Source organism: Geotrypetes seraphini, chromosome 8 (genome assembly GCF_902459505.1).
Source record: "Geotrypetes seraphini chromosome 8, aGeoSer1.1, whole genome shotgun sequence".
NCBI classification, from domain to species: Eukaryota; Metazoa; Chordata; class Amphibia; order Gymnophiona; family Dermophiidae; genus Geotrypetes; species Geotrypetes seraphini.
In genome coordinates, this window is record NC_047091.1 from 79292450 (window position 1) to 79305798 (window position 13349).

The following is a 13349-nucleotide window of genomic DNA, read 5'->3' on the forward strand; positions in this document are numbered from 1 at the left end:
ATATAGGGCTCCTTTTACTAAACTACGGTAAACATAGAAATAGAAACATAGAAATAGATGGCAGATAATGGCCACGGCCCATCTAGTCTGCCCACCCCAATGACCCTCCCCTACCTTTCTCTGTGAATAGATCCCACGTGTCTATCCCATTTGGCCTTAAAATCAGGCACGCTGCTGGCCTCAATAACCTGAAGTGGAAGACTATTCCAGTGATCAACCACCCTTTCAGTGAAAAAGAATTTCCTGGTGTCCCCGTGCAGTTTCCCGCCCCTGATTTTCCACGGATGCCCCCTTGTTGCTGCGGGACCCTTGAAAAAGAAGATATCTTCTTCCACCTCGATGCGGCCCGTGAGATACTTGAATGTCTCGATCATGTCACCCCTCTCTCTGCGTTCCTCGAGTGAGTACAGCTGCAACTTATCCAGCCGTTCCTCGTACGGTAGAGCCGTTCCTCGTACGGTAGAGCTTCTTATCGTGGGCCAGCAAGGTAAATGCTCCAAAACGCATTCAGTTCCTATCAGTGTCGGAACACTTACCTCGCCGGCCCACGATAAGAAGCTCTACCGTAGTTTAGTAAAAGCCAGTGATTAGTATTTGTTTACTTGGTTTTTTGTACCAGATATATTAATAGAGCTGGCAGTGCTGACAGCACATAACTCCCAAGATCATGGTTGATTTTAAGATGTATTTCATTGTTTCTTGTACCATCCTTTGAACATTGGGCTCCTTTTACGAAGGTGCGCTAGGGGTTTTAGCGCACGCACAAAATTACCGCGCATCCTAAAAAGGAGGTGGTAGTGGCTAGCGCGCTCAGGAATTTAACGCGCGCTATTGCGCACGTTAAGGCCCTAGCGCACCTTTGTAAAAGGAGCCCATAGCGATGTTACCAGTATGCAATTTGAATACATCTCCTTTATATTTGATAGACTGGTTATTTTCGTGTTAGTTGGCTCTGCTACTTCTGCAGCACAGGGTTTATTTTGCGGGGTGTCTCAGGTCTCAGCACTGAACCCCCATCCTTTTTTGAAATGTTTTTCTTGCCACTAGGTTCCATTCATTCAGGAATTTGGAATAAGTGTGTTTATCTATGTGGATCATACTTTGTTGGTTACATATGCAAAAGTTGATCACTCTGACCTCACTTCTATGCAGGGTTGTTTGGAGGCCATTGATTGTTGGCTTAGTAGTTACAGACTAGTACTGAATAAGGATAAGACAACAATGTGTTGAATCTCTGGTCAGCTGCTCCAACATTTGCTGGCTCGTTTTGTTTAATCATTTGTTTAATGTCTGTGAATCATTTATGCATGTAGAGGTGCTTATAGATTATATCAATTGTCTTTCTAGGACATGATGAAAAGGTTATTTTTATAGTACTTTGCTAAGTGTGCTCAATTGTAATTATTTTGATGAGGCGATGATGCATATGTTGTCGCACGCCTTATTGGTTTCTTGTATTGACTATGCTAATTCTATTTATACAGGGGTTGGTGGGGTCGCTTTGAAACGCTCACACACATTTCAGAATGGGGCTAATTTGGATCTTCTGCAGGGCTCACGAGTTTGATCATGCAATCCATTGTTTGTGCATTATCAGTGGTGTTTAGAAAAGTGTTTAAGGTACTTTTCTTGGCCCATAATGCATTTTACCAATGGACTCCACAATTCTTTGCGTGTGTTAACTTCCCCTTAGATCTCATAGTGAACATTTGTTGAGAAGTTTGAATAACATGTTACGTCTCTTCATTTGTAACTATTCAAGGGGTTATGTTCCCCTTCCTTTCTAACCAAATCTAGATCTTTATTCTTATGGATGCTGGATCTAACCAGTAGAATACTAACAAAACCCGAAAAATGGGAGCTGAAATAGACTGAGAGACTTTTTCATATTCGGATCTAACCAGTAAGCATCACTTTTGTCCAATGGCTGACACTCCCTTCCTCCACCTTCACAATATTCCCAGCTCTAGAAACTCCAGAAGAAGAAGCTGGAATCACACCAACACAGAACCATTAAAAGCCACTTTAAGTGTGTAACATTGGTTAAGGGCCATTATCACCATCCAAAGTCATTTTGGAAACTAGCGTAGTATTTCCTAAGGCCTTCTGTCTATTATTTTAGAAGATACAGCTTGAAAATAGCAATGAAACCATAACAATAGGTTTCTAAGTCTTCATTTTAGTGGTGAATATCACTCCTTGAACAAAAATAATGCAAAAGTATCTCCTCCTAATACATCATGACAAACGGACACTAACATGGAGAAGGAGTATAGTACTTTCCTTGCAACCGTACCTGAAACCAATGTAATGAGCCACTAGACTGCCCAGCATAATTAGGATGCAGTACCAAACCAGCCTTTTGTTCCCTTTGTGCTTCTTTTCTGTGTCTGCAGGAGAAAATTCCGTAGAAGAGAAAGAAGAAAACTGCTGCCAATACCTTATGTTCTCCGCTGTCTCAGAGCTGTGAAACAAGAGGAAAGGTGAGAAACAATATTAATATATGCTTTCATGGGACAATCTTAAGGGCTAAATTGTCTTTGCTAACTGAAAGCAGTGACACAAGAGAGGGGAGGAAGAAGAAGGTGCATATATTGTGGGGTTAATTCTATCAAGTGGGCGCTGACGTTTATACACTGATCTTACATAGTGCATACTGTACAGGTAGATGTACATACAGAGGCAGAGTCTGGGTGGAGCATGGACAGGACTCACACTTAATATATATTCGAATATAAACTGATCCGAATATAAACTGAGGTAACCTTTCCCCCCAAAAAGGAGGAAAAAAGGTTGACTCGAATATAAACCGATGATTTATATTTAAGTACTGGTACTGTGGCAAAAGTGATCTCCTCTTCCTTTCCCTGGTGTCCTGTCTGCTGGCTCTGCAGCCAAATAGCTAGACAATTTGTACCACCCCCCCCTTCCGGACCCACCATGGGCCTCCAGTACTGCCTTGGTGGTCTAGTGGTGCGGGGAGCCAGAAGTGTTGTCAATCCCTCCCTTCCACCCTCCCTCACAACGACTTTGTACAACTAGCTAACTAGCCTTTCCTTACCCTTATCCCCCCTGCAATTCTACCTTAAGCCCCCGATAGTCCAGCAGTGAGGCAGGGCAGGAGCAATCCCTTTAAGCTCCTGCCCGGCAGTATCCGTAGTGAAAAAATGGCTGCTGCAAAATCCCGCTGCAACCTTCTCAATACTGTAATTATTTTGATGAAGCCTCACTATTGGACCACCAGGGACCTAAGGTATACCTGCAAGGGGACCAGGATGGGAGGGGCGAGGTGGGCTAGTTAGCTAGATGCACAAGTCTCACAAAGTTTGTGGCGGGATCTTATGGCAGCAATTTATTCACTATGGAGACTGCCCGGCAGGAGCATAAAGGAATCACTCCTGCCCTGCCTCACCGCTGGACCACTGGGGATATAAGGTAGACCTGCAGGGGGACCAGGAGGGGAGGGGTGGGGTGGGCTAGTTAACTAGTTCCACAAAGTCACTGTGAGGGAGGAAGGGAGTGATTGACTGCACCACTGGATCACCAGGGCAGTACTGGAGGCCTGCAGTATGTGCAGGATGGGTGTTGGCTCAAATATAAACTGAGACCCCTATTTTTGGGCCATTTTTTTGCCCAAAATTCTTGATTTATATTTTAGTATATACGGTACACAAGACTACTACAAGTTATGATCATATCTGCAGAAGCTCTATTGCTGACATAAGTGCTTGAGCCTAAATCCAGGGTGCATTTTCATCTGTTGCATTAGCATTCTGTAAAGGAAAATTGGTGCCTACTTTCCCTTATAGAATAGCTGCCTTTAGGCGCACTGTTATAGAATGACCCCCTGTATAGTAACATAATAAATGATGGCAGGTAAAAACCTAAATGGTCCAGTCAGTCTACCCAACAAGAAGGCAAGAGGCACACTTGTCACTCCATGCAAATTATGGCTATGCAAATTATGGCTAAACTTCCTCCATACATGCCAAACCGGTCCCTCCGCTCCCAGGATGAAATACATCTCAAAACGCCAAACAACGGTCCTACTCCCACTTCATACCAAACCACTGGAATCGACTGCCATCACAGATCAGATCTCTTGAAGGTCTCCTCAACTTCAGAAAAGCAATATAAACATACCTTTTCACCTGACCCCCTGCCCTTGATCCATGGAGTACAAAGAATTGTATATTGGTAACTGAACCAGTCTGTCAGGTAAGGATAACTACACCTAATATGTGCCAACTAGGATGAAAACTTGCATTGTAATCTTGTACTGACATTACGTATGTTTAACCTGTAACCTGTTCTGCGTTCAACGGGATAGAAAACGAATTAAATAAATAAATACAGTGCTTCATGATTAAACATTTAGGCCCTGATTCTATAAAGTCCACCTAAAGTTAGGCTCTGATATTGGTACAGATTCTATAAAACCTAGGTGCTCATTATTGAATCACGCTTAGCGTTACCTAAGCATCCTAACATTTAGATTTCCACAGGCTTTTCTTTGCCTAAATCAGGCACCAATATCAGAGCCTAACGGCACTTAATTCACAAAGATGTGCCTAACTCGAAAATATGCCCATGCCCCGCCCCCTAACCACGCCCATTTTTAGTGTAGGCAATTTAGGCTAGGTACCTATTTTTTATAGAATTGAGTTAGATGCCTAATTTCAATTAAGTCCAATTAAAGCAGATTGTTTCCTTCCGTCTACTAATCCAATCCTCTATCCTGAGTATTCTCAACTATTGCAATATTATATATATATAGGCGCTCCCAAGAAAATTATTAGAAATTTAAAGGTGGTCCAGAACACGGCTGTCCGCCTTATTTATGGCCTAAAGAAATGGGAACACATCACCCCTTTCTATCAAAAACTCCATTGGCTGCCATTTGAATCCAGAGTTCTGTTTAAGTTTTCTTGCTTCTGTTATGGCAAAATAATTTTTATTATTATTAGAGCAGGTAAAACACAGGTACCAAGATTCAGCCTAACAAGCAGTGCTTCAATAACTGTTAACTCAATTACAAAATTGTGCACAGAATTTCACTTACAGATGTGTTAGACTTAAACTAGCCACCAAAGTAATGAGTTTAAATAGAAAGCTCTAAAGAGACTACACACAAGTTCCTCAGTTTGCCACACAGTTTTAACGTATGGTAGCTGTCCTCATAGGAACCATATAGTGTGTAATTTTTTCTTTGTTTTCTTTTTTCTTTTGTATATTATTCAATAAATTATAAAGTGCTTGTGCCTAATATTTTATAGTATAATAGCAATAGTAGCGAAAGTAGCAATTACTTAGCTTTTTTTTAAGAAACTGGGTCTGGCTCAATCCCCACCGGAGAGTGAACTATATTGAGGTGCGAAGTGATCATAAAAAACCTGAGCTATGTCGTCCGTGCATGATACAACCACCCCTCCCGCGGAGCGTAAAGCTAAAATCGGTGTCTTGCCTGCATGAGCATCCACCATTCTAGCCAACAGCTTGCCTGATTTGTTATCAAAACGCTGAAATTTATAACGTCGATAAGTAGACCAGTGTTGCGATCAGGAATGTAAAAGAGAATTAAGCACTGCCTGAGCTGCTAGATAGTGTTCCCTGGTGGGTGCTGAGGGACGTGTGATGTGAGCCTTCTTAGTCACCCGTAGAGAACGCTCCAGGGAGATAATAGCCTTATTGAGTCTCCGCACTCTCGCACAGGTATAAGCCAGAATATGACCCCGGAGGACGACCTTGGCCGTCTCCCAAAATAAAAGGGGATCACCCTGGTGTTGCTCATTAGTCAAAACATAATCCTCCCATCTCACCACTAAGAACTGGCAATTTGCCATCACACCAACCACATATAGGCAGTTAAATATGACATGGTCTTGCAACAATATACATTTAAACCAGCCATATTGTTAACAGCATTCAACTTGCAAACTTCAGTATTAAGATGTCTTCCCTTGAAATGCACAGCACCCTCACTCAGGGCCTAATTCTATAAATGTCGCCTAAGCATGCCTACATTGTATGCGCCACTCTGTGCAGTTGTCAATCAACTGCTAGGCGTCGCTGTCGAATCATTCCTAGCTGCACCTATAAGCATACTTAAGCGTCTTTAGGCGCCAGTACATTAGGCCAGATTTTACAGGGCCTAATTTACTGGTGCCTATCTCGCATGCCTAGCGACACCTAAGTTTACCACACCTTCATTCAAAACACCGCACATTAAGGGTTCCTTTTACAAAGGTGCGCTAGCGTTTTTAAAGCACGCACCGGATTAGTGCGTGCTAGCCGAAAATCTACCACCTGCTCAAAAGGAGGCAGTAGCGGCTAGGCAAGTTAGCACGCACTATTCCACATGTTAAGGCCCTAGCGCGCCTTTGTAAAAGGAGCCCTAAATTTCATAAGAATCGGCCAAGTACTGTGGAAGATGCAACATAAAAACATGTTTTCGGGGGTGGGGGGGTCAGTTCACAGTGTAATCTAAAGACTGTATCAAAGGTGCAAGTGGTGCAAGAAAAAGGTTATCCCAGGCTCTCATTTAAAAGCTGCTCTATCTCCTCTTTAAACATTAGCACCAGCAGCCTTGACTCATCCCAGTTAAAGTGGAGCCCATCTTTTTGGAACAGCACCCTCCTCCCTCTCCCAGAATGTTGACTAGTTTGAAACAAATATAAAACCTCTTCCCTACATCATTCTTTCATCCATGCATTGAGACTCCAGATCTCTGCCTACCTACATAAAGAAGTGAGAACATCAGAATTCTACCCTGGAAGTTATGGATTTCAACTTTTTACTTAAAGCTTAAACTTGGCTTTCAGAACTTGCCTTCCACACTTTACTATATCATTGGTACTCACATGTACATGTATCAAGACAGCTGGCTCCACCCCAGCACTGTCTAAAATTTTATCTAGGTGATGTGCGAGGTCCTGAACCCAGATATCCTGCCTCTTGTTCAATCTTACCCTACTATCCCTTCCCTCCTTCCTTCACTGTTATGTCTCAACCAAGCACATACCCCATCCTTTAGCTCAAACTTGTAATCTGCTTAGACACTTTTATGATAGGTGGTGCAACATATACCCTAATAAACTTGGAAACTTGCTTCCAAATTTCATATAAACTATTAATCTTTGTGATCACTCCTTCTAGACTTTTTCTAGTTTATTATTTTAAGTACCGTATTTTCACGCAGATAACGCGCACCCGTGTAAAACGCGCACACGGGTATAGCGTGCAGAAACCACGATTTTATGTACAAAAACTTTTGTATACCGCGCTCACGGGTATAACGCGCATGCAGCCCGACTGTCCTTTCGCCCGCCCCGACTCTCCTCTGGCCACCCCGACTCTCCTTTCGCCCTCCCCGACTCTCCGTGCGCTGTCCCGACTATCCGTTCACCCTCCCTGACTTTCCGTGCACTGCCCCGCCTCTCCGTGCGCTGTCCCGACTCTCCGTTCACCCTCCCTGACTTTCCGTGCACTGCCCCGCCTCTCCGTGCGCTGTCCCGACTCTCCGTTCACCCTCCCTGACTTTCCGTGCACTGCCCCGCCTCTCCGTGCGCTGTCCCGACTCTCCGTTCACCCGCCCCGACTTTCCGTGCGCTGTCCCGACTCTCCGTTCACCCGCCCTGACTTTCCGTGCACTGCCCCGACTCTCCGTGCGCTGTCCCGACTCTCCTTTCGCCCGCCCTGCCCTGCTCCCAGCTCTGTAAGCATGCGCAATGGTCTGAGCATGCTTGCCGCTTAGTTTTCACCAAGGCTGTTTTTCTGGTGGTGTGCTTTTCACCACGTGGCTGTGGCCCCCCTCTATCTGGCCTTGTAATTTGCCCAGTGAATACTATTTTGACTATACAACAGCATCTCAGCCTTTGGGTAAGCCTATAAAAGATTAATGCTGCATGTAGAGCCCACATTTTAATTTGATCTCTTCAGATTGGTATTCTGCATTTATCTACCTGGTAGTAGAGTTTATCAATTAAATTTAAATGTACCGCCATAATGGCAGGAATAAGACGAAAGTCATATACAGTGAACTTTAAGCTTCAAGTCGTTGCGAAAGCTGAGGAAATAGGCAACCGGGCCGCAGCGAGAGAGTTCGATGTTGGAGAAACATCGGTGCGTGAATGGAGAAAAGATAAGAAGGAACTGGAGAAATGCAATCCGCGCAAACGGGCACGTCGTGAGGCCAAACCAAAATGGCCTCAGCTGGAGGATGACTTGAAGCAGTGGATTATGGCGAGAAGGGAGCAAAATCAATCAGTCTCTACTATTGCGATTCAGATGAAGGCAAAACTACTTGCCAATGGAAGAGGAATACCCGACTTCAAAGCTGGCTTCACATGGATCTCAAAATTTATGAAAAGGAACGGACTATCAGTTAGATTGAGAACAACTGTTGGCCAGCGACTTCCAGATGACTGGCAGCAAAAATTGATTGATTTCCGTGACTTTGTCGCCAAAGAAATATCTGAACTTGGCATCACTGCAAAGGACGTCATCAACATGGATGAAATTCCAATGGCATTCGACATTCCAGCAACAAGAACCATAGCCCCCACAGGTACTAAATCTGTTGCCATCACCACAACTGGGCATGAAAGAACGTGTTTTACAGTCGTTCTTGGTTGCTCAGCTAGCGGGGTTAAGTTAAAGCCCATGCTCATTTTCAAAAGGGTCACTATGCCTCGTGAAAAGCTGCCCACCAGTGTGGTTGTGCACTGCAACAAGAAGGGATGGATGGACTGCGACGTAATGAGATTGTGGGTAGATAAATGCTTTAGGGCAAGACCGGGTGGATTCTTTGCAAAAAAATCCTTGTTAATTTTAGATGCCATGGCTGCCCACAAAGAAAAAAATGTTCAGGCCTACATTAATTCTACTCGTGCCCACATCGCTGTGATACCTGGAGGCCTGATGTATAAGCTGCAACCACTTGACATCGCAGTGAATCATCCATTCAAGACTTTTATTAGAAAGGAGTGGGAGGAGTGGATGCAGAGCGGCACGCACGAGTACACACCCGCGGGGCGGCAGAAGCGGGCAACTTTCACAGAAGTCTGCAAGTGGGTGGCTTCAGCATGGGACAAAATAACACCAGATACCATTCGAAACGGATTTAGAAAAGCGGGCATTGTTTATGAAACCAATGACACTACAGGTACTACCAGTGCAGCGGAAGGAGGCAACAACATGGATATCAGCGATGATGATGACGATGATGACGATATCACTTCGGAAATAAACGAGGATCGTCTGCAGGCCGTGCTCAGTTTATTTAATGACGATGATGACAATTCGGATTTTGATGGATTCAAGGATTCAGATGACTGTGATGATGATGACTGAATAAACCTGTAAACTTTGTTTATTTACAACTTTACCGTAATTACGGTAACTGTATTTAGATTATTTTGTCCTCCATACTTCGTTTGATCTACCGGTTAATGTTATAGTTTATAAGAATTAACATGTTTCTGTTCTTGTTGCTGAATTCATACTCATTAACTCTAGATTAAAAGTTATAAGGTTGTTTATAAGAATGAACAGTTTTTTTCTTTTCACGTGTTTGGTTGGAGGGTGTGTCAATGGTGCGTGAGTTCTCCTATGTCTGGTTGAGGTGGATTGAATTACCGGTATTTAGCTGAAGAAATTATGGTAGTTAAACAACCCCCCCCATTCCACACACATTACGGTAATTCTCTTCCATTTTTGTTCCCATTATAAAAAACACTGATTAAGTTTCCAGAAAAAATACATTAAAATAAGAAGTGAAAACAAAGGCCCCTACAGATGAGAACATAAGAATAGCCTAACTGGGTCAGTCCAATGGTCCATCATGCCCTGTAGCCCATTCTCATGGTAGCCAATCCAGGTCACTAAATACCTGGTCAAAACCCAAAGATTATCAACATTCCATGCTACCGATCCAGGGCAAGCAGACGCTTCCCCCATGTCTTAATAACAGACTATGGACTTTTCCTCCAGGAATTTGTCCAAACCTTTTTAAAACCAGCAACGCTATCTGCTTTTACCATAACTTAAATCATTCCTTCCAAACAGAGACCTTGCTAGATGTCAAATACAGAAAGAACAAGGTACCGTAACTTCACAAGGACTTAGCTGTGCAGGAATACCTATACCTATACCATATACCTAGTGCAAAAATGTGCAAAGGTCTGTTTTTTTCTTTCCATCACTACATAGCCTACGGTAATGCCACACAAGCAGCGCTGTTACAAATATATTCTGAAGGTCAATGCTAAGGTTAACAAAGTTTCCTTCCTTGGACCACAAGGAGATACTGACAAACCACTGAAAGAGATCCCAGGAACAACACCCAAAGACCCACTCAGTATGTGAACCAGTTGAGTGGAGTGGACTAGGGTAACTGGGGGGTGGAAATGGACCCGGAGTTTTCTCAGCAGAATTTCCCAGACCACCTCTTCCTCTCAACACATTGACACGCTAGTGGGTTTATTTTATAGCTTTTTCACTCCCTTCGGTCTGCCTGTCCCCCTTGAAGTCCTGTCCCCCCTTGAAGGTCTGCCTGTCCCCCTTGAAGGTCTGTCCCCCCTTGAAGGTCTGCCTGTCCCCCTTGAAGGTCTGTCCCCATCTTGAAAGCCTGATGCCCCCCCCCGACGTCAGATACATCCACCCCCCCCCCCCGGCAGGACCACTCGCACCCCCACCCCGAAGGACTGCCGACTCCCCGACAATATCGGGCCAGAAGGGAGCCCAAACCCTCCTGGCCACGGCGACCCCCTACCCCCACCCCGCACTACATTACGGGCAGGAGGGATCCCAGGCCCTCCTGCCCTCGACGCAAACCCCCCTCCCTCCAACGACCGCCCCCCCCAAGAACCTCCGACTGCCCCCCCAGCCGACCCGCGACCCCCCTGGCCGACCCCCACAACACCCCCACCCCCCTTCCCCGTACCTTTGGTAGTTGGCCGGACAGACGGGAGCCAAACCCGCCTGTCCGGCAGGCAGCCAACGACGGAATGAGGCCGGATTGGCCCCTCCCAAAGCTCCGCCTACTGGTGGGGCCTAAGGCGCGTGGGCCAATCAGAATAGGCCCTGGAGCCTTAGGTCCCACCTGGGGGCGCGGCCTGAGGCACATGGTCGGGTTGGGCCCATGTGCCTCAGGCCGCGCCCCCAGGTGGGACCTAAGGCTCCAGGGCCTATTCTGATTGGCCCACGCGCCTTAGGCCCCACCAGTAGGCGGAGCTTTGGGACGGATGGGCCAATCCGGCCTCATTCCGTCGTTGGCTGCCTGCCGGACAGGCGGGTTTGGCTCTCGTCTGTCCGGCCAACTACCAAAGGTACGGGGAAGTGGGGTGGGGGTGTCGTGGGGGTCGGCCAGGGGGGTCGCGGGTCGGCTGGGGGGGCGGTCGGAGGTTCTTGGGGGGGGCGGTCGTTGGAGGGAGGGGGGTTTGCGTCGAGGGCAGGAGGGCCTGGGATCCCTCCTGCCCGTAATGTAGTGTGGGGTGGGGGTAGGGGGTCGTCGTGGCCAGGAGGGTTTGGGCTCCCTCCTGGCCCGATATTGTCGGGGAGTTGGGGAGTCGGCCGGGCAAGAGGGCTTGGGCTCCCTCTTGCTCCGATCGTGGATGCGGGTGCGAGCGGTCGTTCGGGGTGGGGGTGCGAGCGGTCCTGCTGGGGGGGGGTGAATCGGGCATCGAGCGGGGTGGGAACTATGTAGAAAAACTTTTGTATACCGCGCTCACGCGTATAACGCGCAAGGGGTATGCGCGGTAGGTAAAAACGCGTATAACGCGCGCGTTATATGCCTGAAAATACGGTAGTTGTCTCCCCCCCCCCCCAGTTGTTTTTCTTAGTGTCATTCCAGTGACAATAAGATTTAATGGTGCTATGGTCACTATTGCCAAGTGCCCCTATCGATGAAAACAAAAACCTGTGGATATAGATGTTCTGGAGATAATTTATTAAACAATGACATATAAAACCATGAAAATTCAATTAAAAAAGTACAATGATAAAAAATACAGTGATAAAAATCCAACCGGACCCTACACGGTCCGTGTTTCGGCAAACACGCCTTCCTCAGGGGTCCAATGGTTTGCAAACTCACATATAAAGAATTGGACTGAAAACAGACTATTGTCTTTAAACATGTGAGCAAAGAACACAGCAGACAAGCTGAAGTAGCAAAAGAATGCTTGTCTGCGGTGTTCTAAACTAAACTAAACCTTAAGTTTGTATACCGCATCATCTCCACAGAAGTAGAGCTCGGGACGGTTTACAGGAATTGATATAGAAAGGAACTCCAAAGAAAAGTAGAAGAACTTGGTACAGAGAAGTTTAGAGAGACTTAGTATATCGAAGAGGGAGAGGTCGTTACATTTTAGAGAAAAGCCATGTTTTTAAATGTTTTCGGAAGAGTTGGAGGGAGGTCAGACTCCGAAGCGTTTAAAGACAATAGACTGTTTTCAGTCCAATTCTTTATATGTGAGTTTGCAAACCATTGGACCCCTGAAGAAGGCATGTTTGCTGAAACACGGACCGTGTAGGGTCCGGTTGGATTTTTATCACTGTATTTTTTAGCATTGTACTTTTTAAATTGAATTTTCATGTTTTTATATGTCATTGTTTAATAAATTATCTCCAGAACATCTGTATCCACAGTTTTTTGTTTTCATCAGTGGATTGTTTTCACTGTGGATTATTGGGTCTCCCCGTTTTTCTTTCAAGTGCCCCCACCACCATTATCACTCACACCATGGCCTGGACTAGATCTAAAGTAGTTCCCCTATTCTTTGGTTGCAGGACCATCTGTTCCATGAAGCAATCATTTATGATATCTACGAACCATACCCCTTTACATACGCTCATTAGACATTCATCACTTTATTAGATGTTTGAGGGCAAGGTGACACTTTAGAGGCTATAATTTCTGACTAAGTACTCCCTCTTGGTGATAAGAGCAGATCAGTGGCAGGGAATAAACTGACCACAAATTTGCCTGGAAGTTCAAGGAGACACAGACCTAACATGTCTAGTAATTGCATTATAATGATAGGAGCACAGCTGTTATCCTTGCTAAACCCCCCATGACTAACTACTTTCCAGTGCTGCTTATCGAATCGCTCCATTACATTTCTTGCACTGCCAGTCATAGATTCCCAGAGCTCCCTCACCAGCTCCCATTACTGCCTTCTCTTTCTTTTGTCATGCTTTCTGCAGCTGAAACACTGTCTGTTTCTCAGATCAAAGGCAAAGCCTTTTGAAAACAAGAATGCAAAATTAATTGTAATGATGCAGATGGTAGGGGGGTTGTCATTTTATATTTAAACAAGTATTTAGCTGAATGAAATACTGGGAGTCTG

At 45.4% G+C, this 13349-nt stretch overlaps 1 protein-coding gene and 1 long non-coding RNA gene across 2 annotated transcripts in view; one reads left to right on the top strand and one right to left on the bottom strand.

Annotated features, from left to right (window-relative positions):
* Positions 1–13349, bottom strand: part of DNAJC4 (DnaJ heat shock protein family (Hsp40) member C4) — a 338056-nt gene that overhangs the window by 66150 nt on the left and 258557 nt on the right. Inside the window, exon 5 of the mRNA XM_033955045.1 lies at positions 2297–2464. Within this exon, the coding sequence (XP_033810936.1) occupies positions 2297–2464 (168 nt within the window). The remainder of the gene's footprint in view (positions 1–2296; positions 2465–13349) is intronic.
* The window catches only part of LOC117365096, a 30293-nt gene that overhangs the window by 1892 nt on the left and 15052 nt on the right, over positions 1–13349 (top strand). Inside the window, exon 2 of the long non-coding RNA XR_004540351.1 lies at positions 2397–2483. This is a non-coding gene — a long non-coding RNA (uncharacterized LOC117365096). The remainder of the gene's footprint in view (positions 1–2396; positions 2484–13349) is intronic.